The sequence below is a fragment of the Gaeumannomyces tritici genome (genome assembly GCF_000145635.1).
Source record: "Gaeumannomyces tritici R3-111a-1 unplaced genomic scaffold supercont2.4, whole genome shotgun sequence".
In the NCBI taxonomy this organism is placed as follows: Eukaryota; Fungi; Ascomycota; class Sordariomycetes; order Magnaporthales; family Magnaporthaceae; genus Gaeumannomyces; species Gaeumannomyces tritici.
The window spans coordinates 750,770-778,415 of record NW_008804548.1 but is presented as its reverse complement, the minus strand read 5'-3'; the positions used below and the strand labels follow the sequence as shown (position 1 = coordinate 778,415).

Genomic DNA, 27,646 nt, shown 5'->3' with positions numbered 1-27,646 from the left:
AGCACCTGGAGCCCCCACCACGATACAACCCCTGGGTCTGTTCCACACCATTGTCGCCGCTCGCCCTTGCTTGAAAATGTCCGAGTGCGTCCACGAGCATCGTTTTGGTAGCAGCAGCTGGATCTGGGTTACTTCACGTCTTGAACTTACTTGACGTCGTGGACTTTTCGAGGCGGTTCTGTCTGCGATACGAGATTCGGGTGGAGAGAGACGTTGTCCGTTGGCAACGTCTACCCACTCTGAAAATCGAAAGGAGGCGTTCGCATTCGCACATTTCCACCCCCTCTATCTGCGACACAAGCTGTATCTTCCACACGAAGCGCATCAACCGGCTCGAGCGCTCATGCAGTCTCAACGTCACCCAAAGCGCGCATATAGCGCATCTCCGCTGCGTCTGCCAACCTAACGCGCCAGAAAATCAATCTGGGTATCCAGATCCGAGGTCCCCCTCGGCGCACGGCGCATCACGGACGGTAGCTGCTTTACTGCGCGTCAGCCAAACGCGGAGGTTACACTGGAGGGTATTTGCACCGAGAATGGAAGTCGCCGCTGAGGTGCTTGTGGGGCGGTCCCCTTTCTCGTGGAGGGGTTGACTGCACAATTCGATTCGCTCAGAAGGCTCGGCGACCTGGTCGACAAGCGCCTGCCCCCTTCCCAGTGCTATTTACGTCATGGCCTTCAAATTCCTGGCTGTTCTTTGCCAAACAACACCACAAAGATGAAGTCGCCAGCCAAGCCAGCCTTCTTGACGTCCAATCGAGGCCACGGGACGGCAAAGTCTTGGGACGTTCATTCCTTGATTTTTGCCTGTCTCTCGACTATGGCGCATTCCACAAAAGCATGGCCCTCGCGGCTGCTGTCTTTGCCCATCGAGCGTTGGGCATTTCCCAAAAACAGCCCGAAATGATCACATCGAACCGGTGTTTTTTCGTTGCATCATCGTGTCTTGGATGGTTCAGTTGAAATCCCTGCGACTGTTGGACTCCCACGTTTGGATTGAGCAAAATGCCAAAACCTCTTTCATCCCCTATTTGGCTCATCTTGGCCGTCGTCCTTCTTCACCACGCCAGCGCGTCCCCGCCATCCCCCGCCACCCAGCGAGACGTGCAGGTTGTCACCGTGACGGCAGCACCCACTATACCCTCCGACGCTCCAGAGTACGTCTCGCGCGACCAGTTCACGTCGGCCGTGCTCAACAGCACCAACGCCTACCGCCGCGACTACGGCGCCGCCAACGTGACGTGGAACGACACGCTCGCGCGCTTCGCCGACGACTACCTCACCAAGGAGGTGACGGACAAGTGCGAGTTTGAGCATTCGGGCGGCCCCTACGGCGAGAACCTCGCCATCGGCTACCCCTCAGCGCGCTCCGCCGTCGAGGGCTGGGGCGACGAGCGCGAGCGCTACGACTTCGAAAAGGCCGACTTCAGCGAGGAGACGGGCCACTTCACGCAGCTCGTCTGGCGCAACACGAGCGACGTCGGCTGCGGGAGGCGGCTGTGCGGCACCAAGGGCTGGTACCTCGTCTGCGAGTACTGGCCCCGCGGCAACGTCATCGGCGAGTTCAAGGACATGGTTGCGAGCCCCGTCGAGGGCGCGTCTTGGAGGGGAGGCGCGGCCGCGTCGACGTGTAGGCTGTCCTTTGTCTTTGGAGGCGCGGCCCTGGTGGCCGTGGTCGTTTTCTAATATTGTTGCTCTTTATCAATTACAGCAGCGCCGACGACCTGTCGAGGTCTCACAATAATGCCCAATCTCAGCGATCATTTCCTCTTTGTGCGCTATATATGCTCCGCTATCCAGGTCTCAAGATCTCGCCACCTCCAGGGATCTCCTCAACGGTAAAGAAGCCCTCCACTGGCGCAGATGGTCTGCCCAGTGATCCACGACGCAGCCGGGCTGGCCAGCCATGCCACCGTGGTGGCGACCTCCTCGACAGTGCCGAATCGATTCTGCAGCAGTGTTTGAGCCAGCAAATCCGCCAAAAGCCCCCCGGGCTGAGCCTGCGACATGCGGGTGTCTATCGGGCCGAGGCTGACGGCGTTGGCCGTCGTCCCGTGCTCGCCGAGCTCCGTCGCCCAAGCCCTGGTCGCGGCCTCGAGCCCGCCCTTGCAGGCGCCGTACGCCGACAAGCCTGGGAGGCCGGCGCGGGACGCGATGGACGATATGCTGATTATGCGCCCGCGCCCGCCCGGGCGGTGGATATAGGGCAGCAACGCGTGCACGAGCGCCACGGGCCCGCGCAGGTTAACGCTGTAAACGCCGTCGAAGAACTCGGGCGTCGTGTCGGCCACGGGCACGTTGGGCGCGACGGCGGCGTTGTTTACCAGAATGTCAAGCCCGAAGCCGCCCGAGTCAGACCAGGTAATCTCCCGCGCGAGCTCCGCCACCATCTGTGCCGGGCCGTCGGGCGCGCCCACATCCCCTCGGAGGCCGTAGGCTCTGGGCTTGTGGGGGAGTGCCGTAATCTCGCGCTTGAGCTCCTCTATTTTGGCGGCGCTTGACTCTGTCGAGTAGCCCATGATGACCTGTGATGGGGGTCCGTCAGTACCGGGCTTGCACAAGCTGTTGTTGGTAATGTCGCAGGACTGGCCCGCATACATTGGCTCCCTGTCTCGCGAGTTCGAGCGCGATGCCGACGCCGATCCCCTTGGAGGCACCGGTCACCAATGCAGTCCTTCCCTGCAGTGGGAGAGCGTAGTTTGTCTTCTGGGAGCGGGCGGTTGTCATTCTAACTTCTTCAGCTGGACTGCCAGGCTCACTTCTTGCCGCTGCTGGTTCTAAGACTGTGTTGAAAGAGAACGGCAATTCTATCAGATCTAGCGGCTGCGCAGATCGAGATAATAAGCAATATTTCCCCTGATCTCATCCCAGCTTCCATGTGCTCTACACCGGTATACCGCCACCCGGGATCTGGTCTGCCTTGGCCGTCCCCGTACGCTGATTAAGGCCCACTGATGGCGACCCGTTGTGGGTTGCAATGGACAATCAAGAGTGCAATAACCGCGCAGCCAGAAGGGTACCTTGATCAAATGTGATTGGAGCTGGCAGTTGGGTGGGTAACGAATACAGCTGTCGTCGCCGCCCATCCATGCAGGCTGCAAGATATCGTGTAGAGCCAAGACCGGCGATCCCCAGAATACCCAGATCGGATATGCCCACCACCAACGCAAGTCCCCACAAGCCCAGCCCCCCTTAACATTACTGTTCACTCTTGAACAGCGGCGTGAGGAAATCTTCGATCCCGGTGAACTTCATGTCCGGAAGCAGCCTGTTCCACTCGTCCGACGTGTCCCACGCGCCGGCCGCGACGGCGAGCATGATGCCGGCAGACATCTGCTCCATAGCCTCGTCTGTAAAGTTGGCATCGAGGGAGGGGTGCTCGACCTTGGGCGCCCACCCGGCCTCCAGCTTCCCGGCCTGCAGGACCTCCTTCCTAAGCCACGAGGTCTCGAGGGGGGCGCCGCGGATGCGGCCCGCCAGCTCCAGCAGGTCCGCATACCGCATGGCATCGCCGCGGATCCCGCCGTTGACGGGCCACTCGCCCTCGTGCTCGATGATGCGCACCACGGCGGCGCGCAGGTCGGCGATGGTGGTGAAGGCGACGCGGGCGTCGGCGTGGCCCTCGACGGCGAGCGCGACGCCCTTGTCCATGCTGATGAGGAACTCCCAGGTGCTGACGTGCGCCGTCGTCTTGCGCGGCGCGCCCAGGTAGTTGAGGAACAGGCCCGGCCACAGCAGCGTGTACTCGAGCACCTTTTTGCCGCCGCCGGTACCGCTATTATTATTGTTGTTGTTGTTGTTGAGGGCGGCCAGGTAGTCGCGCACCAGCAGCTTGTTGTCGTAGTGCGGCATCAGGGCGGCGCTGCTGGGCCTCCCGAGCGACGCGCCCGCGCTCCACTCGCTCGGGATGTAGCGCGGCACGCCGGCCTCGACGGCGGCGTCGATGAGCAGCTTCTGGCTCCGCGCGCCCTCATCCGTGTGGACGACGAAGAAGCAGATGACAGTGTTGACGCCGGCCAGGAGTCGCACGAGCTCGGCCTTGTCGTCGTACTTTGTCTGGACCCAGGTCACGCCCGGGAGGCTGGGGAGGTTGGAGGGGTCCTGTGGGTGGTGTTAGCTGGGCGGGCAGAAAGTGAATCTCAGGGGCCGGCGGCCGCATGGATGGCATACCTTGCGCAACAAGCCTATGATTTCATGCCTCCCTGTTGCGACAAACTCGTCGATTATCTCCCGGGCGAGCTCTGTTTAAACATGTTAGTCTATGTCTCCACCGGACCACCCATAACGTGAGTCTTTTGCACACGCAAAGGTTGACATACGGCCGCTCGCGCCAGCAATAGCAATCTTGACCATGGTTCCGGTTGGCAGAGGAGAAGATCAAAGAGGTATGCCAAGTATGAAACGTATGCTAAGGAATGGTGTAGATGACTTGGGAAATTCTTTTATGCTGCATGGTTTATACTTTTTTTCCGTATGCTGGTCAACGGTGCTTTTATATACTTGGATTCCTCACTTTGTACCATGCTTCCCATGCTGACAATTCAAAGTCATATGTCCTCGGCCTCACACATAACGTTATCGGCGTGATGACAAAAGTGATGGAGCTCTTCGGACCCGGGATCCACAGTTTGCTCCTGATTCCGGGGCCTCCTCTGGTGACACTCCATCTCACCTTTAACGTGCGACACGGTCGGCAACTCTTGCATACATGTACGTGGGGGCCTGGCGTGTTGGGGATCGGCTGCGTAGCCATCTCGCCTGCAGCCGGAGCTAGTGGTAGGAGGGAGGTTTAGGACGCTACAAGGAATTGTATCGCACCAAAGCACACAGCCCACCAGCCATGCCGCTCTCACCGGGTATCTTGTATTTAACTGCTACATTGATCTGATACCATCCAAAGCCTGTGCATCGCATTCCGCCGTGACGGCCAAATCCACAGCGCGGTCAAGCAACACTTGTTACCTCTATGCGGCCATCGGCTTGCCACCTCCATGTAGCCTCTCCTTACTGGCTCGGGGCAACGATGGGGCCCGCCACTAAAGCAAGTCCCAAAGCGGCAGCCCCCCAACCCGCCGCTCCCTGGCACCGCACGATATGCAGGCTCGTTCCCATACGAGAAGAGCGTCTTTGTTCCTCAGAAAAGGATTGGAAATTGCTGAAGCACTGGCAGGAATGGTATTGCATGGACGAGGATGCAGGGCTCTCGGAAGCTTGACCTGAGCTCCACAGTGGCGTTCTTGTCCCCGATTCGGTGGGTGAGGAACGGCTTGTCGAGCTGCGAGCTGAGGCGACAGCACGGTTCATGAGACGGACATGTCTGCTTGGTGAGGTTGCAGCGAGGACGACAGTACGGCTAGGACTGCCGTTGTGATGAACCCCAGATCCGGGCCATAGCTCCTGTGGTATTTTGTGTTCGAGATAGCCTCGAGCCGATCAGGGGAGACGGCAGGGAAAGTGCTTGGGCTCTGGTGGAGGATGGGCCCGGGCCGAAAAATGATGTCAGTGGCTGACCCTGACTGGATTTGGAGCCCGGCTAGGCCTTCCGCTTACCTGAGTTCGGGACCCCGCACCTCAAATTTGGTGACAGGGGTCAACGGGCATTTTGGATTTTGGTGTTGCAACCACGAGCCAACGCTAATTGAACGGCGTGCTCCACAGTACTGGGCCAAGCCACTTTGGTTGTGCCGCCCGCTTCACAGTATTTGAACACGAAAAAATTGTATTCCATCCATCGGGCGGAGCACACGAGAGTGCTGCCACCACCTCTTGTAAAACACACAACATGCCCCCCAATGCTGCTCATGTGCCCCGGCGCATGGCCTCAGCCTCTCGGTTGAATGGCTGAGCCTCAATCGTGGGGAAACCCAGCGCCCGACCGAGGGCGGGCGGGCAGGCTGGGCGAGCAGGAGGTGGCCACGTGAGCACAGCGCAGCCCGCAGCCCTCCACGCCCAGACATGCGGGCCCGCCTCCGCTTGGCGATGCCCAGTTGGCTGGCGGTCCGGCCATTCACGGCTTGATGACGCTTCCGCCAAGGACGTCGGTCGGCCCCAGGGCGGTCGACACCCCTGCTGCTCGGCGGACTGGTGATTTTTTGCTCTTCGTTGGCACTGTTGGCCGCCCAGCGCCCAGCCTTCCCTTTATTATCTCCCTTTCTTTCTTTTTTGTCCCGTCCCCACCCCGGGTTCCTCCTTTCCTTTTTTGTCCCATTCTCTCGTTCCTGCCATCTGGCTGCTGCTTCTTGTGGTGCCGTAAACCAGCAGCACAGGCCCGACCCCAGCATCCAGACTCCGGCCGGCCCAGACCTTTGTTCGACCTCGGACCAGCCCCGATTGGCACCCGGCTCACCGCTCCAGACGCGGGTCGCCGTTCCACCGCTTTGTCCCAGCCACCAGTCCCAGCCGCCGGAACACCACGCTTCCAGGCGGGTTCTCCCTAGAACGTAGGCTGCAGAGACCAGAGCACACGAATTAGTTCTTGTACGAGCCAAGAGGCCACTACGTGTGACAAGAAACTGCCCGACACTGCCCCGAGTTCTTCTGTCCACTAGTCCGCTTTGTGCGGCGTCATTGGGCTTTGGATCCTCCTGACGCGGTTGCCCGCACTGTATCGGAAGCACGGCTGAATCTTGCCCGCCACCTCTCGGCGACGGACCTCGCTTGCTTTGCGCACGCCGATGGCCGACCATGAGACAAGGTCCGCGTCCCCAACGGGGATGGCGTCCCCGACGTCTATTACATTCGCCGAGAACACCACACCGCCCAAAAGCAGCACCCCGACCAAACCCGACGAACTCGACCTGACCGACAGCCATCCTGTGCCCAACAACCGCTTCGCCTTCACGCCGGCCCAGCTAAACAAGCTAGCTACCGCCCGCACTATTGCCGCGCTCGATGCCTTCGGCGGACTGCACGGCCTGGCCGCGGGGCTGCGCACCGATCTCGCCGCCGGCCTCAGCGTCGACGAAGCCAGCTTCGATGACACCGTCGCCTTTGAAGAGGCCGTTGCGGCGGGTAAGGAGCACCGGAAGCCCAAAACCATGCCACTCCCGAGTGACGGAAAGAAGGGACACGAGCTCGCACCCGCCTTCAAGCTAGAGTTTGGCGCCGAACAGAAAGGTTTCACCGACCGCCGGCGCATCTTTGGCGAGAACAGGGTGCCGCGGCGCAAGCAAAAGTCCTTCTTGCAGCTGGCCTGGATTGCCTTCAACGACAAGCTCATGTTCCTCCTCACCGTTAGCGCCACCATCTCGCTGGCCCTGGGCATCTATGAGACGGTATCCTCCAGCAACGATGAGCCCAAGATCCAGTGGGTCGACGGCGTTACCGTCGTGGTGGCCATTGTTGTCATCGTTTTCGCGACCGCCACGACCGACTGGCGCAAGAACGCGAAGTTTGCCAAGCTGACCGCGCGGAAGGAGCAGCGAGATGTTAAGGTCATACGGTCCGGCAAGACACAGAACATCTCGATCTACGACCTGCTCGTCGGCGACGTCATGCACATCGAAACTGGCGACGTCGTGGCCGTTGACGGCGTGCTTATCCGCGGCTCTGGCATCCAGGTGGACGAATCGTCGCTGTCAGGCGAGTCGGATCTAGTGCATAAATCGGCGGTCGCGCAGGGCAAGGGCGAGGAGGTGAGCGGCATCGCCAGCCTCAAGCAGTCGGCGGTGCATCGCGTGTCCGCGTCTGACCCCTTCATCCTCAGCGGCACCACCGTCAACGGCGGCGTCGGCAGCTACCTCGTCATTTCCGTAGGCGTCAACTCCACTTTCGGCCGCACGCTTCATCTGGTTCAAAACGACGTCGAGCCGACACCGCTGCAGCAGAAGCTGGGGAAGCTGGCGAAACAGCTCATCACGTTTGGAGTGATTGCTGGTTTCATCTTCTTCCTCATTTTGTTCATCCGCTTCGTGGTCAATGTGACAAAACAAAATCCTCTAAAAACGCCATCCGAGAACGCGATGACCTTTTTCAAGACCTTGATCCTCGCAGTCACCGTCATTGTCGTGACGGTCCCCGAGGGGCTGGCTCTGGCCGTCACCCTCGCTCTCGCGTTTGCTACGTCGAGAATGTTGCAGGATAACAACCTCGTGCGCATGATCAGATCCTGCGAGGTCATGGGTAACGCTACATGCATCTGCTCCGACAAGACGGGAACCCTGACGCAAAATAAAATGACGGTTGTTGCGGGCCATATCGGAATGTCGGACAGTTTTGGGGACGCCGTCGTGGGCACCTCCCCTGGCAGTCTGGGGAATGTCCCCAACAGCCAGGCAAGCGCGTCGGGGGAGGAAGTCGATGAGACGGAAAAGAAAGCCATGAGGAAATCCACTGAGACGCCTGCTGCCGCCGTGGCTTCGCCGCCTGCGAGCAGAGACACGGGTCCGATGGGGCTGATGCAGTCGCTCACGACCGAGGCCGGGGCCCTGATCAAGGACGGCATTGCGCTCAACTCGACGGCGTTCGAGGACGGCGATGGCAAGTACGTGGGCATGAGCACCGAGACGGCCCTGCTTGACTTTGCGCGCAGCTACCTGGGCATGGGCCCGGTCAACGAGGAGCGTGAAAACGCCAACATTGTCGACCTCCTGCCCTTTGATGCGTCCAACAAGTGGATGGCTGTCATGGTGCAGCTGCCGAACGACCGAGGATTCCGCATGTTTGTCAAGGGCGCCGCAGAGGTGGTGCTCGGGCGCTGCAAGACGATCCTCACCGACCCGACCGGCAGCAAGGAGCAGGGCGGGAGCGGACTGACAGCAGAGGAGCTCCCCGAAGAGACGCGGGCGGAGCTCCGAGAGACTGTCTGCTCTTACGCTGTCCAGATGCTCCGCCCCGTCGCCATGGCCTACCGCGACTTCAAGGACCCCAGCGAGATCTTCCGCGACCCCAAGGATCCGACCTCGGTCCGCTTCCGTGAGCTCTTCAGGACCTCGGGGCTAACGTGGACCTGCATCTTCGGCATCAAGGACCCGCTCCGCCCCGAGGTCATCGACTCGGTGCGGCAGTGCCAGGAGGCCGGCGTGCTTGTTCGCATGGTCACTGGCGACAACTTCCTGACGGCCAAGGCTATCGCGTCGGAATGCGGCATCTACACGGCCGGCGGCGTGGCCATGGATGGCCCGACCTTCCGACGACTCACCCCTATGCAGATGGACATCATCATCCCGAGGCTTCAGGTGCTCGCGAGATCGAGCCCGGAAGACAAGCTGACCCTTGTGTCGCACCTCAAAAAGATGCACGAGACCGTGGCCGTGACTGGCGACGGCACCAACGACGCCCTGGCCCTGAAAGCTGCCGATGTCGGCTTTGCCATGGGTGTCCAAGGCACCGAGGTGGCCAAAGAGGCGGCGTCCATCATCCTTCTTGATGACAACTTTAAATCCATTGTGAAAGCGCTCCTCTGGGGCCGAACCGTCAACGACGCCGTTCGCAAGTTCCTGCAGTTCCAGTTCACCATCAACATCACCGCCGGTACCCTGACCGTGGTGTCGGAGCTTGCTGGCGACAACGTCTTCAAAGTCGTGCAGCTGCTGTGGATGAACCTCATCATGGACATCTTTGCATCGGTCGGCCTCGCCACCGACTGGCCGTCGGAGGATTTTTTGAAGCGCAAGCCGCAGCCGCGCCGGGCGCCTCTGGTCAGCATCACCATGTGGAAGATGATCCTTGGCCAGGCCCTGTACCAGCTCATTGTCATCTTCACGCTTCACTACGTCGAGAGCGACATCTTCACCCAAACCATGGTGTTCAACACCTACATCATGTTCCAGCTTTTCAACCGTACGTACCCATCCTGATGCGACTAATGCCATGTTCTCTTACTTGACACTTTACTGATTGTTTCCCAAACAGAGCACAACTGCCGCCGCGTCGACAACAAGCTCAACATCTGGTACCAGGGTGTGCTGCGCAACCCCTTCTTCCTGGGGGTCCAGCTCGCCACCATTGCAGGCCAGATGGTCATCATCTGGAAGGGCGGCGAGGCGTTCGACACGGTGCCCTTGGACGGCCCGCAGTGGGGATGGTCGCTGCTATTTGGCGTCATGCCCATCCCGCTCGGCGCGGCGCTGCGCTGCGTGCCCGACCACTACGTCGAGAGCGCATTCCGGGTCCTGGGCCGGGTCCTGCGCTTTTTCAAGCCGGCGGCTATGCTCCTGGTCCCCTCCCGGTTCAGCAAGGTCAAGCGCAAGCACAACCTCGAGCGGCGCCAGAGCCGCATCAGCGCCGCCACGGCAGGCGATGACGACGAGGAGCTCGGGCGGCTCGAGGACTGGATCCTGCACGCGGGCGCCGTCCTGCGGCGGCCCATCGACTACGGCATCCCGGGCTACGCAGAGCCGGGCGGCGCGCACGCGGGCATCTCGCTCGAGAGCCGCATCCAGATCATGCCGGCGGCGCAGAGGCAGGCCCTCGCGGCCGCGGCGCAGGTGCACGCCATGGCGTCGGGCGGCGGGTCCGTGGACCTGGGCGCGCTCATCGAGGCGTCGCGCACGGCGGCCGAGGGCGGCAGGTCGGAGGGGCATCTGAGCCGCGAGGCGGAGCACCAGGGCTTCGAGGTGCACCCGGACACCAACCGCGAGGACCCAATCATGCCGAGCCAGGTCGTCGACCAGGACAAGTGGAAGAAGGTCCCGCCCAGCCAGGATCCGGACGTGGTCCGCTACCTGGCGTCGCAGAACATCCGGACCGGCGAGGCCAAGAAGGAGGGCCATGGCCATGTTCGCCCTATCGTATTCGGGCCTTCGGCAGGGGGGTAATCTCTTATTTTTTTCTAGCTCATGATTGTCTTTCTAGTTCTTGATCGCCCCAGCGATTCCTGGGCGTTTTTCTTTCCGATACAGGATCTAATTCACGAATTACGACCATAACACCTATACAAATCTTGACGAACAAGCTTCGTTCTTTGTTGCGCGCGTTGGTTTTTACGCCTTCTGGAAGGGGGACGTCGGCGGAAGAATGGAGGTTCATCTTTTCAATCAAACAACCTCTTCGGTCTGCTTCTTGTTTCTTCGCTTTATATCGTGCTCTCCGGGCTTTTCTGCGGCACTCTGGTTTTCGTAGCACTGGCCGACGCCGCAAAAGTATCTACTCCATCGTGCAATCTTGCAAATGCCACCATCAAGGCCACTCCATTGCCCATGCCCAGTCCACTCGATGTGGTCAACCAGGCCACAGATCCATCATTGTCGAAATCCTGTTGCCTGGCGGCAATTCCACTTTCTGGGGCCCAGGAGCAGGGTTAACCTTACTAAGAACCATGCAATATGACCCCAAGTAGGAAAAGCGTCGCCGAGTAGTGTGACAAGGCCCACGATGGATGCAAGGCTTAATTTGTCTTGTCAGCTTGGCGCCCATGACAACATGGCACTATAAAAAAGCCACTCTCCGCTTTCCTGTTGCCATTAACTTGCTCGAGATACCACCCGGGAACGGCAGCCAGTCCCCGGATCGGCGCCATGAAGCTGCTCCCCCCATCCAACATCCCGGCCCTCGCCGCCCTGGCGGCCTCCCTCCTCACAGTCCCGACCCTGGCCCAGGACGCCCCGGCCGCCGCGCTGCGGTCCTGCCTGTCCGCCGCGGGCGTGCCCAACGTCGTCGAGGCCGACGGCGCCGCGCCCTGGGCGGCCGAGACGGCGCTCTTCAACTGGCGCTTCCGCCCTTCGCCGGCGTGCGTCGCGCTCCCCGAGACGCGGGGCCAGCTCGCCCTGTCGCTGGCGTGCGCGCGCAATGCGTCGGTGAAGGTCACGGCGCGCGGCGCGGCCCACTCGTTCGCGGGCTTCGGCTACGGCGCCGCGGGCAACCTGGTCGTGTCCATGGCGGCCTTCAACGGCACCTCGTTCGACCCGGACGCGGGGCTGCTCACGTTCGGCGGCGGCTCGCGCGTGGGGCCGGTCGCCAAGGAGCTGTGGGACGCCCACGGGCGGCACTTCCCGCACGTGCGCGGGGCGAACGTCGGCCTGGCGGGCTCGTCGTTTGGCGGCGGGTTCGGTACCACGTCGCGCATGTGGGGGGCCCCCCGTGGATAATATTGTCAGCGCCGAGTTGATGCTGCACGACGGGACGGTGGTGACGGCGGGCCCAGGATCGGACCTGCTGTTCGCCGTCAAGGGCGCCGCGCCGTCGTACGGGGTGATTCTGAGCATGACGACTCGGACGTACGTGCCGGCGTTCGCGACGGCCGTCAACTTTACCATCTCGCTCGGCGACGTGGGCCTCGACGCGGGCGCGCGGGCGCTGGTGGCGCTGCAGGAGTTCGCGCTGCGCGATAGCGACGGCAGCGGCGGCCTCGACGCGCTAGCGGCGCGCTGGCGACTCGAGGTGCCGCCCTACACGATCCAGGGCTTCTGGTACGGCGACCCGGCCGATTTCGACGCCGTGGTGGGGCGGCCCCTGACCGCGGCGCTGGACCAGGCAGTGGCGAACATCACCGACGGCTCGACGGCCCCGGTCCCCGCCGTCGCGGCGCTGCGCAGCACGGAGCTGCCCTTCTGGGACGTCGAGGTCGCGGGCGTGGGCGCGGGCATGAACCTCCCCGGGGGCGGGGCCCTGGGCGGGCGGGCCTTTTACACGCAGGCCCTGGCCACGACGGTCGACCGCCCGTTCACGGTCGGGCTGGCGCGCACGCTGATGCTCCACACGGGCTTGGCCTTCAACCGCAGCGCCGACCTGAGCCGCTTCGGCTACCTGGACCTGTGGGGCGGGGCGCCGGCGCGCGACGGCGGCCTGACGGACGCGTCGACGGCGTACGCGCACGCGCGGAACCTGTGGCTGGTCCGCTGGGACGGGAACGCGGCCGGGCCGACGGCGGGGAACGACGCGTACCCGGCCGACGGGCCCGCGTACCTCAAGGGCCAGATGCTGCCGTTCGAGGCGGCGCTGAGGGACGCCGGGGTGCCGCTGCGCGGGTTTGTGAATTACCCCGACACGGAGCTGGGCATGGACGAGTGGAGCAGGCGACTTTACGGGGACAACTTTGAGAGGCTGAGGCGGATCAAGGCCGCGTACGATCCGGAGGGGATGTTTTTCAGCCACGCGCAGAGCATTCCGCTGCCCTGATGATTTTGGATGTTGTATGGCTGGTAGATACATCATATTTTGCAAGACTATCAACTGTTATGTTCACAAAGGCTCGCCCCGAGTCCTCCGAGACAGTACGCCGAACATCTCCTCAGAGCAGCGCAGACACGGCGTTAAGCGTCTCCTTGCTCTCCACAGCCCCCTGGATGGAGCCGCCGCGGATAAAGCAGTTATTCACCCCGTCCGGGGAGAAGCGGTACCACGCTGCGGCGGAGCACGGGCGACTGGGCACCTGGGTGGTCCAGAGGTCGCATTGGCTGGTAGGCGGAGACCGGCTTGTCAGCTGCTGGACGGCAAGGAAGACTGCCTAGGCACCGGCAGCAGAAGTAAGGGGGTAAGGGATGGAGAAAGGCAGAGGAAGAGAGGGGGAACTCACGCAGCACAGTCCACGATGCCCGAAAATTTGGGATAGACGGCCAGGAGGGTGCCACCGACGACGTCGACGGCGCAGGCGATCTGGTAGAACTTGCCCGACGCCGCCTTGAAGAAGAAGCCCTGGCCGGCCGGACACACGTCGCCCTTGCTGACGGGCGGGCCGTAGCCGCGCTTCTCGAGCGCGGCGCCGCTAGCGGCCGCAGCGGATGCGAGGAGGGCGAGCGGGGTGGAGAGCTTCATCTTGAAAGGGGGAGGATGTGCCGGCTTGGGGGTTGCAGTGAGAGGTGTGCTGTTTGGTTGTCGCTGTCGGGCCTGCTGGCTTCTCAGTTCTTGGGATTTTTGAGGACGGCGATGTTTGTATTTATGCTTGCGGTACGCAAACCCCCTTTTCAACCTCGAACTTATCTTTTCCCTCTGGCCTATGGCCCTACAACGTCGACGACGGCATTATGATAGCCGCACCTATCTGCCGCACATGACAGGACGTCGCCAGGAAGCCAAGAGGCAAGATCAATAAATCCTTCTCTGCCCAAGTTCAGCTCAACATGAGATGCGGAAGACAGCACGGAGTGCCTCAATGCGGCATTCCAAGCACCCAAACTATCGGTTCGGAGGATCGTGCTCTAGGACAAGAGCAGGCGGGGGTTGAATCAACCGCTCTCCCAAGTGACACAAACCGCCCGATACGGGAGCCGAGATCGCCAACGGCCAGCTGAGTGTGTCAGGCTGCAGACGGGAAGCCGCATCTATCAAGCCTCTTCTCAGCCCAATGTCGATGCTGACATTTCCCTAGATGGGAAGAAGGCTGTCACGCAGGCCCCTCGCCAGAACGCGCCGTTGGGGCGCTAACCCCGCATTCGCGAGCGGCCGCGGATGCAAGCGGCTGCAAGAGGAAGGCGGGCAGCTCACACGCGGAGCTGAGGAGCAGCCCAGTGAGACTGCTAAGTGCGCTGGCCCTGTAAGGCTTCGGCAAGTCTTCGGGCGTCGAAGCGGGGGCGGGTGGTTGGTTGGTTAATATCTGCGCTGCGGCTCTGGGTGTTCGTCTCAGCTGGGTATTAGCCATCGCTTCATGGCTGTGGTGGGTCCTGGGGACTCCTGAAATTTCGGAAATGTTGTCAGGGCCCTGCGAAAATTATCTGGCGAAGAGCATACAAGCTCTACAAGGAGCGAGGTGGCTTCAGGGCTGTGCTTGTTGCATGCAATAGTCATTCAGCAGCAGTCACAAACATTGTCACCAGCATCCGCCATGTTCAGCTTTGAATCCAATTGTCATTACTATCGCAACGACCCGACGGCCGCGAGCCAGTGTCCCCTCGGCCCGCATCTCCGTCCTGAAACCAAAGGACCACACCCCTCAATCCTCCTCGCAGTTCTGTGCTCCCTCGGTTGGACGAGTGTGTTCCATCCTCCCTGTTGCTTCCGATCTTCTTCAATAATAATAAAAACACTGTTTAGAATCCCTGGCGCGCGACCTGGGCCTTGGCGGCGGCGATGGTGGCCGCGCGGTTGGGGTCGACGAAGCCGCAGCCCTGCTTGCCGTTCTGGAACTCGGCGCCCCTGCCGGAGCAGATGCCGGTGCCCTGGCCGTTGTTGGCGCAGCAGCCCTCCTGGCAGTCGGCGTTGGCGACGCAGCCACCGGTGGTGAACTGTCCGCCGTTGCCGTTGCCGACGTTGCGGGCTCCCGAGGTGTTGGGGATGGCCTGGGCAAGGGCGACGGCGGCGACTGTAGGGTTTGTCAGTATTTCTGTTCTGTTCCAAGGCAGAGACGTGTCTTGGTTGGGACAGTAACTTACAAGCCAGGGTAGCGGCGATGGTGATGCGAACCATTTTGAAGAAGGTGGGGGTTTGTTGAAGAAACAAAGATTATGGAGGTATGAAAAGTTGGCAAAGTAGCGACGCCTGGTCGGTTCGAATCGAAGGAGAGAACTGAAAGAAGGACTTGAGTTGGACGACACCGGGTCGTGATTATGGTGATCTGGCAGTGAAGGAGTGGGTGGTGGAAGAAGGGAGCAAAGGAAGAAAAGACAGAGACATCGTCTGGTCTTTTGTAGTCTGATGTCGACCGCGCCCGTCGATCCCTTACCCTTCCGAGAGATACGAGCCAGGCACCGCCATGGGACGAAGCGCCCCGAGCAACGCCCACCGTCCCATCATGTCCCTTCTACGTCTATTCTTGCCCCCCGCGGTGATTTCCCTCGGCCGCGTCGCTCGGATCATGCCTGGCCTCGCTGGCCATGCGTATGCCATGGCAAATCACCATGCGGACACACCGTTGCGGCCGTGGGTCCCCATGCTAAGCGAGCTGTTCAGAGACGCGACCGTTGACGTCTGCGGCAGGGTCGTGCCCGCTCTTGGCGGCAGCCGTTTGGGCAGTTCCGCGGGCCCGGCATTGTTGTCATGGCGGCAGAAGGGGTGAGGTTGGTGGATGGAGCATGCCGTTGCCGCGACAAGTGATCGGCAGCCCCTGGGAGCGTCTGAGACTGCCACAGCTCGCGCCCGGATGGCATTGCTGAGCGGCAGCATGGCAAAGTTGGACGCATGCCCAATTCGGTCGACAGGGGATCCCTTACTGCGTTGCAGCCGGCCCGGCCATCCGAAGGCGTTGACTCGACAAGACGCCTTGACTCCCCAGGCACCAGGCCTGAAGTCGATAAGGTTGCGGCCACGAGCCGATTGAGTTCGCGTAGCCTGACAGCGATCGAAAGCTCCAGAAGCTTGAGTTGGGAGGAAATAAGCGCCTGCCGTTTGGTGATCAAAGTCTGGGCATCAATCTTGATTCCAGCGGCTGCAGGAACGAGCGGGCCTACCGTACGAAGATGGATCCATTCGCTTGCAGGACCGACACCACCAGACCACGAACTGTTGGAAGGTGCGTGGCACGGTCTGCAACTTCCCAATGTTTCGCCACCCCTGGCACAGCTCCATCCTTACAGTGGAGCTTGACGCATGGAGGCCAGAAGAGAGCTGTGCGGTGCTAAAGCTGATGCTAGAGACGTCGGAAAGGTCTCTTATAGTGGAGCTCCCTTCCTCCACTCGTGGGATGATCCAGCTCCGGTTCCGAACGGCCGTCATTCGATTGTTGGTTCTCCTATTTTGGCCTTTCCCTGCTGCTTACTTTCCCCTTGGAGATGGCATTTCCGTCGCGTTTCGAACCGACTCGAGCTCCAGGCCAGATGCGGCTTCGGCGCCCGCGGCGGGTGTTGGCTGAGGATGTGCCTGCTTGGTGTCATGTGTCCATGTCTGCGCAGCTCCTTCCCTCTCAGGTTCTTCAGTGGGCTCGGCCTGGATCTCTCCCGACATTGCTTTCATGTCGGGGCCCTAAAAGTGGCAGGCGAGCCAAGGCACTGACATTTCCCGCTTAGGCGTCTGGGTTAACCACAGCTCGCTTTATGTGCAATATGAATGCCTGCCTGCTGCTTGGTTCCCGTTGGCAGTTCTTGATCCTCCTCTACTGCCAGGGTGGGCTGCTTGGCGTCAAGGCTGCTGACTGTCTCTGTTCTTACCAGTTTTCCTGCTACCGAAAATCATGGATCGAATCACCTCCCACGCAATCTATATGTAGAAATACTCTGACATCCCTCACGAGGCTCCAACAACCGGGCCTGCGCTAAGGCGAATTCGGAAAAGAGCAACCTCAGCCGCAATCCCCAAGATGTTTTCCATCCCCGCATTTCCCATGTTGAGATGCCCTCTGCGCTGTCTTGGAACTCACAATCGATGAATCAGTCAGAATCCTTGTCCACAATGCACCCGGTATCCTCGCCACCCGTAGACTCCTCGGCCAGCGCTCAGGACCAGCAGACCCAATATTACCAGTATGAACCCATTCCGAGCAGCACGCCAGGCAGTGCGGGGAGGCAGTCGACAGGAGCCAGAACTCGGCTGCTAGAGATAAGACGAAAAGATGACGGCGCCGTCGAGTATAGCCTGAGCCTGTACAATCTCTGCGATTCCGACGCACAGTACGACGCCATATCATACTGCTGGGGCGATCCGGCTATGGTCCACACCATCACCGTCGACGGGACACCACTACGAGTGACCGCAGCGGTCTCGGCCATGCTCCCTGTCCTCGCCCCTGACGCCGGCGTGGAGCCCCGCCGCTTCTGGATCGACTCCATCTGCATCAACCAGGATGACCCGCTCGAGAAGAACCAGCAGATACCCCTGATGCGGACCATCTACCGGGGCGCCCGCAAGGTGGTTGCGTACCTAAGCGACTCCCCAGACGCCGCCCTCGCCGCCGAGTTCGTCCCGAGGCTGGCGGTCGCGCTAGCCGAGCAGGAAATCACTCTCACGATGCGCGGTGGCTTCCGCGCCGCCGACGGACACCTTCATGGCTTTGAGCCCGCGGCGCTCCCCGGCCAGATCCACGACTGGCGGGCGCTGCTGAAACTCTTTGTCGACCCCTACTGGTCCCGCACATGGATCATACAGGAGACCGTCTTGGCTCGCGAGTTAGAGTTGCTGTACGGCGGACGTATCCTCAGTTGGGACCAGTTCGCATCGATCGGCGCCGCCATCCGGGGACCCCAAGGGGGGCCGGTATGCGTCTTCCTGAGTTCGACCCCCGTGCTAGCTGAGTTCTTTTTCTTGGTGATATCCAGTTTGTCACACATCTATGGCATCGACGCACAGCGGAAACAACTGTTCCGGGAGTACGACGATAACCCAAAGATGCTTCTGCCATACCTAATAGTCGATTGTTGTAAATCCAAAGCCACCTGCCCGGAAGACAAAGTGATTGGCCTCCTCGGCCTGGGTCGGGGTGGAATTGATGATGACGAGGAGGCTGAAATCGGCCAAGACACCCGGGAACTATTGCTTCCAGATCATACACGCAGCGTACTGGAGGTGTACGGCGACGCAGTGGAGTTTGCATTGCGCCGGAACTGCTTCGTCCTTCTCAACATCGCTGGATGCTACTACAAACGTAGCAGCCTCGGCCTGCCCTCCTGGATCCCGGACCTCACCGCCCCGCCGGGAGTCTCCCCTCTGGACAATATCATATCCAACTACCAGGCCGGCGCGCCGCATAGCGCGCGCTTCGAGATACGGCCGGACCGACGCCGACTGCGCATCCACGGGTGGCTGTTCGACAAGGTCGCGGCTGCCGCCAGCGCACCGCCGCCAGCGAGATACGGACTCGAGCACCAACTGTTCCAGGACCAGCTCAAGTTCTGGTCCGGGGTGTTGGACCAACACCTGGAGGCTTGGCGGCTGGTGGAACGGCACGTGTCGCGCGGCGGCAGACACCCCGTCACGGGCGAGGGGCCCTGGAGGGCGCTGTGCCGCACCGTGGCCGGCGACGCGCTGCCCGACGGCGAGCGCCTGGATGGCGACCTCTTCGACAAGGTGCGCGACGCGTACAACACCTTCGCCCTCTTCGGCGCCTTGGCGGACTGGAGGGAGAGAGCGCTGTCCCGGGGCCTGGACCCCGACGGCGCTTTGGGGTTCCCGCCGGTGCCGGAGCTGGGCCTGCCCGCCATGATGCTGGAGTCCGAGGCGGAGTGGCTGCACGGGACCTTGTTTGCGCTGCAGGTGGTGCCCGGCTACGAGCAGAGCATCCCGGCCAAGGTGCGGTTCCTCTACCAGACCATGGCAGGCCGGATGATGATGCGGTCCTTCGCCGTCACGGCCGAGGGGCACATGATGCTGGTGCCGCCCGGCACGAAAGAGGGCGATGACGTGTGCATCTTCGCTGGCGCCAAGACGCCCTTCATCCTGCGGAGGGACGAGGGCAGTCGCCTAGATTCTGGCGAGGGGGAACAAGGACAGGAGCACGGACAGGAGGACGAGGTCTGGAGGCTGTACGGTGAGGCGTACGTGCACGGCATGATGGACAAGCAGATTCTCGACAAGCCCATCTCCCAGCGTTGGTTCGAGTTGCGTTAGCCAACGCTCGTGGCCCATGCGGCGCCGGCTACTCGCCGGCGCGCTGACTCAATTGATTCTGGCTGGCGTTTGCAGATCCAACAACACGACCCGGAATTTCGCAGTAAAATATGGGTGTTGGTCATGATGTTGATGGTGGAGTAAGCTGCAGGGATTGAGGCACCAACAGACGCAGGGCTGTGCTTGTGCCAGGCTAAAAAAAGACTTGGAGAGAGAATATCGCGACCAACAACATCAAGAGTCCTCGGCCGTGATGATCAAGAATTGTCTTATACAACGTATAAAAGCTAACGGGTTCAGCATGTTAAGAGGTGATAGAGAACAACAACACATCGCAACAACATCCTCTACACTCTACTCCCAGCCTCGACTTTAGCTATCTTTTTCATCAGAACGCACTCACATACCGCCATTAACCACCCGAACCTCCCACCTGCCCCCATCCCTCGACCTACCCAACACTCATATCATCACAATGGTTCACCTCAAGAATGTCGCCCTTCTCGCCCTGGCCGCCAGCATCGCATCCGCTGCCCCCGTGGTGAAGAATAGCGTTCGCTCGGTCAGATCCGAGCGCTTGCAGGACGTCGAACGTTTCGGACATGCCAGCGGGGCGCGCGGCCCTCACCGGCTCCCGAAGGGTATGTGGCCGGGTTGGCAGGATGGGGCCCCGCCGCCGTCCGCCAATTCTGGCGGCGACGGCGCACACGCGGCCGTCTCGAGCGCTGGGCCGGGCAGCAGCAGCGCTCAGGCAGACCCCTACCACAGCCGCGGCACCGGCGGCGGTGGCGGTGGCGATGGCGTCGCGGCCACCAAGGCCAAAGCCAGCGGGACCACCACTGCGTCCGGGCCCCGCGCTACCGCCACCGCCGCCGGCGGGGTTTACCCGCCCTTTGGCGCCTCGCCGACGCAGCTACCCGGCGCCTCATCCTCGTCCGACAGGGGGCAGCGGGATTCGGGCCCGCTCGCGCCCAACCCGATGTACAATGCTGACCGCGGAAGCGATGTCGGCGGCGAGGCTGGGGTGTCCGTGGGCGATGAGGGTGTGGTGCAGGAGGTCGATGCCACGACTGCCGGTGCTGGTGATTGGTATTAGGGCGTGTATGAAAATGGGGAATTGAACGAGGGGGCTGGGATCTTGGCAGGGACATGATATGGTGTTACGGGGCTGCATAGCACGGGAGTGCGACTGGTGATGGTTTGGAGTTCATAGGCGTTCAAGGGAAGGTGGGAGGATTATTGTTTGGAATTTTTGTTTTTAGGCGTTAGAAAACAGCGGATTCAAAGAGCAGGGCGCTTGCCCAGGCTGCAGAATTTTACAGATATCACCAACCCGCGGTGATTCCCTTCGCTGTAACTGTTGACAAGATCTGGACTTCCATGCTCTATCGTCAACCTAACGTAAAATGTCGGACACATCACTTTATTTCCATTTAGCACAACGTATACTCTGCGCGCATACAGCCCAAGTCATGGTAATGGGTCATTCATTATTAACATTAGACCATTATATGTACCAAATGCGCATATCCCGTGTTCCTATGCAGACATGAACGACACCCTACCGTGTCCTCCCCCACAATCACCCCTCCACTCCCCCGCACCAGCTTTCGCAAGGCCACGCCTACCAGCTGATGGACTGGGGCTGGAAGCTCAGGTCCGGCTTGACGACCTGGCCGTTGACGAGCTGCTTGTCGGTGTAGGCGGGCCAGACGATGAGGCGGTTGCCAAAGTCGACGACGGCCCAGGTGGTGAAGCCGTTGCCCTCGCCCCACGAGCCGTCCCAGCCGGAGCTGACCTTGTACGGCCCGCAGGTGATGTCGCTCGTGGTGGCGCGCGACGCCCGCGAGGCCGCGTTGACGACGTACGAGCAGGGCGTGGGCGCCGCCAGGTGCGTGTCGACGGCGAACTGGACCGTGCACGACGTGTCGGCCCCGTTGCACGTGCGCTTGAAGTTGGCGATGGTCCACTGCGGCACCGCGGCCACCATGGACTGGGCCTCCTCGGGCACGGGCGCGGCCGAGGCGGCGCCGGCGAGGAGGGAGAGGAGGGCGGTCTTGGAGAAGAGCATTTTGGGTGGTGGGTTTTTGGTGAAGGTAATTATGGAGGTATTAAGTGGCAGATATTGTATTTGAGTATATCGAGTAGATGATGAGCGAGTGGCTGTCCTTGCTTGTTGATCGAGGTGATGATGGTATAGGCAACAACAGGACCTTCCGGGCGGGCACGAAGGCCCCTTTTATACAGCCCAGCAGCTCTGTGTGATCTCGCCACGATCAACCACAAGTCACCAGCCGCCTGCCGTATAGACGAAGCGGTCATGGACTGAGCTCGATGGAAACCCGAGCATGTCAGCCACGAGTGAGGTCTGCCCATGGCATGCTGCATACGAAGACCCCGCCCAAGTTCGTGATCGGCAGTAGGGCGATGTCATTGAAAATTCCTCACGAGATCACGAGACGGGGGGCGGGGGCGAGGGGAGTGCATATTCGGGCCATGGCGTGGCCCAACGGGGAAACACGCACCCCGCAAAAAAACGGCCGTCCAAACTGCCCAAGTTCAGAACGGGCAGGTCGATTGGAGGGAAACTCTGCGGCTATGCCTAGAGGTACCTAGGGAACAACAGACAGAAAGGAGAATTCCTCGGCTGACGGCATTTGCAGGCCAATCTGGGGCGCGCGATGCGGCATCATCGATACGAAATCGGAAGGATGGGCTGCGGGTTGGCGATCGGTGTGTGGTGGTGGAATGGTGGAATACCACAATACCACCTCGTATTGAGGCTGGGGCTACTGCAGGGTACTTGCTCTCCTCACTGGTTGGAGGACGCACCGGAAGCTGCCAGCGACGGGCCCACAGTTCCCCCAGACAATGGCCACAATCTCGTACGGGTAACTTTAATCTATTTCCAGTGCCAGCCCACGGCTGTCGGCGACACTTCTCCATGAGCTTGGTCTCCTCTGGCGTGGCACGAGGTGAGAAAATAGCGGTCAGTTTGCGGCGGTCAGGGCCGATAGAACTGCTCTGTGGCACTTCAAAACGCCCTTGCCTGGGCCGGCAAGAGGGCATGTCGAGGCGTGCCCGCGTCGCACCCCGTCAAGTCGTGCGTGCACCCGTCGGACTCCCCGACAGCCTGTGGGATTTGAATGCGGCGGCCTAATCGGAGCCTAACCTCCCGGCGGCCAGGACATTGGGCCGTCACAGGAGAATGTGTGAATTTTCCCACCGTTTCCTTTTTTGACGACTCAGATCAGTGTTCCCTGAAAAGGGAGCAGGCGGCCTGGTCAGCTTGGGTCCCTTCGAGCGATCCCCCGGAGTCGCATTCCGGCTGCCGAGATCTCGCTGATCTACCGAAAGGCTCTGGGATTAGCTCGAGGCCGGCCGGCCGGCACGTTCGCCTGGCATCTTCCATGTCTGACCGCGCGGCACAAAGGTGTGCCACAGAGTCACCCATCATGATCTGCCTTGAACTCACGGGCTGCTGGCCGGCATTGCCTTACGTCATTGGCGTCAAGCGGAATGTCCGTTGGGGCCGGCACTGTCAACATGGTCGCGCATTTGGTACCTATCGTCGAGTCCTGTAGCACTAGACGTGGCCGGTTGTGTGTCAACATCCCACGTGTACGCTGCCTCGAACCCAGTGCTCCGAGGCCGATTCCTTGGGGCTTTGGGCTGGACCACGTGAGTTCGGTCAATCGGCGACAGCGACGGCGACCGTTCTTACCTCATCGTGGTAGCGATGGTCGGTGTGCCGGATGCCAGCGGAAGAAGGGGTTTGACAGCCGCTTGCCTGGCGCCGGTCGTGCCTGCTCCTGTCGATCTTTGTGGGGTGAGGAGACGGAAGATCACCCCGGGGCCACATGGAAAGGCACCCAGCAAGGCGGTGCCGTTGAGAATCCAAGCAGGAGGGCGGTGTTGCGCTGCTTGACTCGCACTCTTGTGCTAGATGGGGCAATAACAGGGCATGAAGCATGGGGTACCCCTAGGCGCATAACCCTAGTGTCGCCATGGTGGAGAGAGGCTCACGCGCGGCTTGCTCCAAATATACAGACGACGCACTTCTTTGGCAGGGCTCTCGCGGAAAAACACCGTCCGGCCGGGGAGTGGTCCAGGGGCAGGCGACGGGAAGCTGTCGTCTCATGTTTTGCCGTCTGCACTCTTCTGATGGAAACGGCCGCAGGACCTATCGATCGTCATCTATTTTGGTTGCATTGTCCCTGATGCGATCGCCGGGTACCCGACGACGCCGGGCCCGGGACGCCGTGCTGCTGGCGCCAGGTTGAGGATATAAACACGCTATGCCGTCGCCTTTGTGGCCTGCTTTTGCCCTTCTCCTCACCCATCGGGCCTCGATCTAATCTTTCTTTCCTTTCACCCCTTGATTCTTTCTTTCCTTTCACTCCTTGATCCGCCACACTCTCTCTTCGTATTTCAGACAACAAAAATGCTCGGCTCAGTCTTTTCCTCCTTCCTGGTCGCGGCGCTCGCCCTCGCGCCCGGCGTTGTGGCACAGAACTCGCCCGGCTGCGGCAAGGCCAGCAAGCTCAAGAACGGCGTCAACAAGATCAACGTGGGCGGCACGGAGCGGCAGTTCATCCTGGCCGTGCCCGACAAAAACGACAACGCCAAGCCCAAGAAGCTCATGTTCGCCTTCCACTGGCGCGGCGCCACCATGGACAACGTCGTCAACGACCCCACCAACCTCAACAAGTTCTACGGCCTCCAGGCCAAGGCCGCGGGCTCCGCCATCTTCGTGGCGCCGGACGGCCTCGACAAGGGCTGGGCCAACGACGGCGGGCGCGACATACGCTTCGTCGAGGCCATGATCAAGGCCATCGAGGACGACCTGTGCGTCGACCAGGCCCAGCGCTTCGCCATGGGCTTCAGCTACGGCGGCGGCATGTCCTTCTCCGTCGCGTGCTCGCTGCCCACCATGTTCCGCGCCGTCGCCGCCCAGGGCGCCGGCGAGGTCAGCGGCTGCGACGGGCCCAAGGGCGCCATCTCGTACCTGGGCATCCAAGGCATCAACGACGCCGTCCTGCCGCTGCCGGGCGCCATCGAGATCGCGAACAAGATTGCAAAGGCAAACGGCTGCCAGGCCAACAAGAACCCCGAGACCCCCGCCAAGGGCAGCAAGTCGTTCAAGGTCACCAACTTTACGGGCTGCAAGAAGCCCGTCCGCTTCATCACCTTTGACGGCGGCCACGACACGGCGCCTCTCGGAGTCGCCAACGGCCTTCAGGCCGACTCTATGTGGGATTTTTTCACCAAGGCCGCCTAAGCGTTGAGGTCCTTTGGGAGTTCAAACTTGTTAGCTATGGTTTGGTGACAAATTGTACATATGGGACGACGTCATGACGATATCTTTGTTCAGTATCTTTTTATGCGGTGCTTAGCGAGGTGGTTTATCTGCCATTGGCTTCAGCGAGTTATGGGAATATATACATTCGATTCGCGATCGACTTGTCTGCGTCGCACCTCCTTGTTCTCTTGTGATCCAGCCCTCCTTTTGTCCATCCAGTACTCTCCCAACTCAAGGCTAATGGGGGAGCAGTCGCCCCATCACCGAAACCACCTTAGAAGGCAGGCTTGGCGTTGCGGACGAGCATCTCAAAGTACTCCTGGTGCCACTGGCCGGCCTCGGGCGAGGGCTGGTAGGCGTCGCTCATGCCGCAGAAGCTATCGTAGCGGACGGCGCTGCTATCGCTCGTGCCGTCCGACTCGCCGCCGGGCTTAACCCACACAAAGGCGTCTACCAGCGTCGAGCCAGTGGTGGCTGTCGGGCGCACACCGAAGCCGGCGCCGTCGACGTTGCACCAGTGGCCCCATTCCTCGCGAAGGCCCTGCACGCCGTTGCTGTGGGGGTGAAAGAGTTAGTGGGGAGTTTTTTTTCCGAGATATAAAGTGCTTAGCGGAATTTGAACTAACCGGCCAGTATCGACAATAGCGTTGTTGGGCATGCCGGCCGTCTTGAGGGCGGCGCCAAACAGCTCCGTGTACAGCTTCTCGTTCTGGGCCTTGTTCCACTGGGCGTCGGAAGCGCTGGCGAACTCGCCGGGGGAGAGATCCCTATACGGTCCACAAGCTCGTTAGCAACAATCGCATAGAATACAACTCGGTAGGCCACAAGGTAAAGCCCAACTTACCAGGCGTTCCACCCGGCGACGTTAGTAGCGATACCGCGGAACTGCGAAGGCGAGCCGGCGGCCTTGTAAACCTTGGCGAGCTCCTGGGCGCCCGGCTTCAGGTTATCGTTCCAGCCCAGCCAGCCGCCGTGGCCGGCGTCGAGGTACATGACGACGTTGGGCAGGTTCAGCTGCTTGATGGCGTAGGCCACGCCGTCGCGGTAGCCGGCCGCCGACTGCTGGCAAGTCGTCAGGTCGCTGTTGGTGACCAGGTTGGGCAGCGAGTCGGGCTCGATGACCAGGGCAAAGGCCGTGTTGGGCTTGGCCTTGAGGAGCGCCACGATCTCTGCGGGGTTGTGTGTGTTAGTGGTGAATTGGAAGGCCGTTATGCCAAGGGCTTAGAGGGGCTGCTTACTGTCGATGAACTCGGTCTTGTACCGCGCGAGCTCGCCCACCTTGAGCTCTCCGTTGGACGCCTTGGCGGCGCAGTCGCGGCCGGGCAGGTCGTAGACGACGACACCGAGGATGTTCTCGCACGGAATCTCGGTCTCGAGCTCGGCCGCCAGGCGGTCGATGTTGGCGATGGTGTCGCTGTCTCTGCGTGTCAGCATCTAGCCCGCGGATCACCAGGGCGGAAGAGTGTGATGCGAGCTTACACCCAGATGAAAGACCCGACATCGGCGACCTTGGCCGCGGCGCTGGCCAGACTCGGGTCGCTGATGTCCTTGACCGCCTGCTCGACCTCGGACCGGTAGAACGAGTTGGGGTGCAGCGTGTACTTCTTGAAGACGTTCGTCTTGGCGTCGAGCCGGACGGGCGAGCTGCACGCCCTCTTGCTGACCTTGGCCGAGGGGAGCGCGTTGGCGGCCGCGGCTAGCGCCAGGAGTGCGGTGGAAGCCTTCATCTTTTTTTCTCGTCCTTTTCGCCTTATTTTTTGCCTTACTCCTTTCTTCCTATGTGCCTGCGAGAAACCAGTCGGCGAGTGCGATGAGGCTAGAACCAGATACTTCCAATATCAAGCGTGCCGTCCACCGCCATTTTATATCCTCGTGGAGAGGGCATCTTGGGGCCAGGACAAGTCGATCGGCCCTTTCTTCTGCCCCAAGGAGGGGTTTCCTCCGAAGCCCCTGCCGTCATCGCCGCCTCGCCAGAGGGCCAAGCTACTCGCCCCTTGGAAAGCCACCGGGACGATCTTCCGCAGGGGTGCGGTGCTTGTTCGGTCGGGACACCACAAGGGGCCTCCTGCCTCGATAGGCAAGGGGACGGGGAGGACGGATGATGGACGCGAAGCTTGTCTGCCCACAAGTGGGTTAGCAGCGCCCAGCCCGTCTTGGAAATAGACGGCGTGAGATTGCAAGATGCTTGGCTGGCCGTGATCCCAGCGTCGGCCAAGGGCCAGTCGGGGTATTTAACTGGGTGCGAGGCTTGCAAGACGTATATTGGGGAGCCACCTTCGCCGGCATCGCCCCAGCCTCAGAGGTAGGATATGATGAGAGGTAATAACCCGGGACAAGGCGGAGCGCCTGGGTGTTCGGAAAAGATGTCGTTCCGACCCAAAGTGCGGTGGGGTTGATGGTCCACGGCGGCGAGCCAGAAGACGTCATGGGTGCGTTGTTTTCTCTGCGGGACGACCAGCCTCGTACGGCAACCGCGCGCGGGGGCGGAGAGGGAGAGGGAAGAGAGTTTGGTACGGCGGTGGAAGCGGTTCGCACGCCGCGAGGCCATCTGGATATTAAAACCACTCCGTGTAAATGCCACGGCTAATGTCGCTTTGGCGGCGGGCCTGCTATACGGCGCTCCCGTTCTTTGGTTGATGGCGATCGCATGGTCTTGGCCACTCTATGGCTTTCTCCTTTCCAGCCGAGGACGGAGCGCCATCGGGCGGCCTCTTTCGCCGTCTTGCTCGATAATGGCTCGATTTGGGAGGAGGGGGATGGAGGTTGGAGTGTCATGTGCCTGCTCTTATCGCCGAGTGCGAGATGTACAAGGTTGGAGATGTTTTTGCCAGCATCAGCCAGAACCTACCGGCTCTCTCCGCACACATGTCGTGTTGCTTGGCCGCGTCCGCGCTCGGGTGCATGCACAGGTGGGGAGGGGCCGGGACAAGCCCCCGAGTCGCGGCCTGCACATGCACCAGGTCCCAGAAAATGACACACTATAGAGCAGAAACTGGA

At 61.0% G+C, this 27,646-nt stretch overlaps 14 protein-coding genes across 14 annotated transcripts; 6 read left to right on the top strand and 8 right to left on the bottom strand.

The window, feature by feature from the left end:
* Window positions 1-653: 653 nt before the first annotated feature.
* GGTG_07677 (hypothetical protein) lies at window positions 654-2,447 on the top strand. Its single transcript, XM_009225502.1, has one exon. It carries the CDS (start codon window positions 1,006-1,008, stop codon window positions 1,684-1,686), a length of 681 nt encoding a protein of 226 aa, XP_009223766.1. The 5' UTR covers window positions 654-1,005; the 3' UTR covers window positions 1,687-2,447.
* On the bottom strand, window positions 1,694-2,727 carry GGTG_07676 (3-oxoacyl-[acyl-carrier-protein] reductase; the record flags this gene model as incomplete). Its single annotated transcript, XM_009225501.1, has 2 exons — window positions 1,694-2,525; window positions 2,599-2,727. 2 exons carry the CDS (start codon window positions 2,725-2,727, stop codon window positions 1,833-1,835), a joined length of 822 nt encoding a protein of 273 aa, XP_009223765.1. The 3' UTR covers window positions 1,694-1,832.
* Window positions 2,728-3,198: 471 nt separating this feature from the next.
* On the bottom strand, window positions 3,199-4,353 carry GGTG_07675 (hypothetical protein; the record flags this gene model as incomplete). Its single annotated transcript, XM_009225500.1, has 3 exons — window positions 3,199-4,101; window positions 4,171-4,241; window positions 4,320-4,353. The coding sequence occupies 3 exons, from the start codon at window positions 4,351-4,353 to the stop codon at window positions 3,199-3,201; spliced, it is 1,008 nt and encodes a 335-aa protein (XP_009223764.1).
* Window positions 4,354-5,717: 1,364 nt separating this feature from the next.
* Window positions 5,718-11,139, top strand: GGTG_07674 (hypothetical protein). Its single transcript, XM_009225499.1, has 2 exons — window positions 5,718-9,780; window positions 9,853-11,139. The coding sequence occupies exons 1-2, from the start codon at window positions 6,675-6,677 to the stop codon at window positions 10,755-10,757; spliced, it is 4,011 nt and encodes a 1,336-aa protein (XP_009223763.1). The 5' UTR covers window positions 5,718-6,674; the 3' UTR covers window positions 10,758-11,139.
* Window positions 11,140-11,456: 317 nt separating this feature from the next.
* On the top strand, window positions 11,457-13,056 carry GGTG_07673 (hypothetical protein; the record flags this gene model as incomplete). Its single annotated transcript, XM_009225498.1, has 2 exons — window positions 11,457-12,004; window positions 12,036-13,056. 2 exons carry the CDS (start codon window positions 11,457-11,459, stop codon window positions 13,054-13,056), a joined length of 1,569 nt encoding a protein of 522 aa, XP_009223762.1.
* An 18-nt stretch (window positions 13,057-13,074) lies between these two features.
* GGTG_07672 (hypothetical protein) lies at window positions 13,075-14,080 on the bottom strand. Its single transcript, XM_009225497.1, has 2 exons — window positions 13,454-14,080; window positions 13,075-13,334 (listed from the first exon to the last, which is right to left on the bottom strand). Exons 1-2 carry the CDS (start codon window positions 13,690-13,692, stop codon window positions 13,169-13,171), a joined length of 405 nt encoding a protein of 134 aa, XP_009223761.1. The 5' UTR covers window positions 13,693-14,080; the 3' UTR covers window positions 13,075-13,168.
* An 823-nt stretch (window positions 14,081-14,903) lies between these two features.
* GGTG_07671 (hypothetical protein) lies at window positions 14,904-15,279 on the bottom strand (the record flags this gene model as incomplete). The annotated part of the gene is made up of 2 exons (XM_009225496.1): window positions 14,904-15,175; window positions 15,246-15,279. 2 exons carry the CDS (start codon window positions 15,277-15,279, stop codon window positions 14,904-14,906), a joined length of 306 nt encoding a protein of 101 aa, XP_009223760.1.
* A 426-nt stretch (window positions 15,280-15,705) lies between these two features.
* GGTG_07670 (hypothetical protein) lies at window positions 15,706-16,752 on the bottom strand (the record flags this gene model as incomplete). The annotated part of the gene is made up of 2 exons (XM_009225495.1): window positions 15,706-16,093; window positions 16,568-16,752. 2 exons carry the CDS (start codon window positions 16,750-16,752, stop codon window positions 15,706-15,708), a joined length of 573 nt encoding a protein of 190 aa, XP_009223759.1.
* On the top strand, window positions 16,704-19,347 carry GGTG_07669 (hypothetical protein; the record flags this gene model as incomplete). Its single annotated transcript, XM_009225494.1, has 1 exon — window positions 16,704-19,347. The coding sequence occupies exon 1, from the start codon at window positions 17,137-17,139 to the stop codon at window positions 19,345-19,347; it is 2,211 nt and encodes a 736-aa protein (XP_009223758.1). The 5' UTR covers window positions 16,704-17,136.
* Window positions 19,348-19,822: 475 nt separating this feature from the next.
* On the top strand, window positions 19,823-20,443 carry GGTG_07668 (hypothetical protein; the record flags this gene model as incomplete). The annotated part of the gene is made up of 1 exon (XM_009225493.1): window positions 19,823-20,443. One exon carries the CDS (start codon window positions 19,823-19,825, stop codon window positions 20,441-20,443), a length of 621 nt encoding a protein of 206 aa, XP_009223757.1.
* Window positions 20,444-20,712: 269 nt separating this feature from the next.
* On the bottom strand, window positions 20,713-21,611 carry GGTG_07667 (hypothetical protein). Its single transcript, XM_009225492.1, has one exon. The coding sequence runs from the start codon at window positions 21,416-21,418 to the stop codon at window positions 20,972-20,974; it is 447 nt and encodes a 148-aa protein (XP_009223756.1). The 5' UTR covers window positions 21,419-21,611; the 3' UTR covers window positions 20,713-20,971.
* A 981-nt stretch (window positions 21,612-22,592) lies between these two features.
* GGTG_07666 (hypothetical protein) lies at window positions 22,593-23,272 on the bottom strand (the record flags this gene model as incomplete). Its single annotated transcript, XM_009225491.1, has 3 exons — window positions 23,072-23,272; window positions 22,848-22,925; window positions 22,593-22,607 (listed from the first exon to the last, which is right to left on the bottom strand). The coding sequence occupies exons 1-3, from the start codon at window positions 23,207-23,209 to the stop codon at window positions 22,593-22,595; spliced, it is 231 nt and encodes a 76-aa protein (XP_009223755.1). The 5' UTR covers window positions 23,210-23,272.
* A 352-nt stretch (window positions 23,273-23,624) lies between these two features.
* GGTG_07665 (glycosyl hydrolase family 62 protein) lies at window positions 23,625-24,854 on the top strand. The gene has a single exon (XM_009225490.1). The coding sequence runs from the start codon at window positions 23,792-23,794 to the stop codon at window positions 24,626-24,628; it is 837 nt and encodes a 278-aa protein (XP_009223754.1). The 5' UTR covers window positions 23,625-23,791; the 3' UTR covers window positions 24,629-24,854.
* GGTG_07664 (hypothetical protein) lies at window positions 24,686-27,533 on the bottom strand. The gene is made up of 5 exons (XM_009225489.1): window positions 26,129-27,533; window positions 25,888-26,063; window positions 25,494-25,818; window positions 25,276-25,416; window positions 24,686-25,203 (listed from the first exon to the last, which is right to left on the bottom strand). Exons 1-5 carry the CDS (start codon window positions 26,374-26,376, stop codon window positions 24,924-24,926), a joined length of 1,170 nt encoding a protein of 389 aa, XP_009223753.1. The 5' UTR covers window positions 26,377-27,533; the 3' UTR covers window positions 24,686-24,923.
* Between the last annotated feature and the right edge of the window lie 113 nt (window positions 27,534-27,646).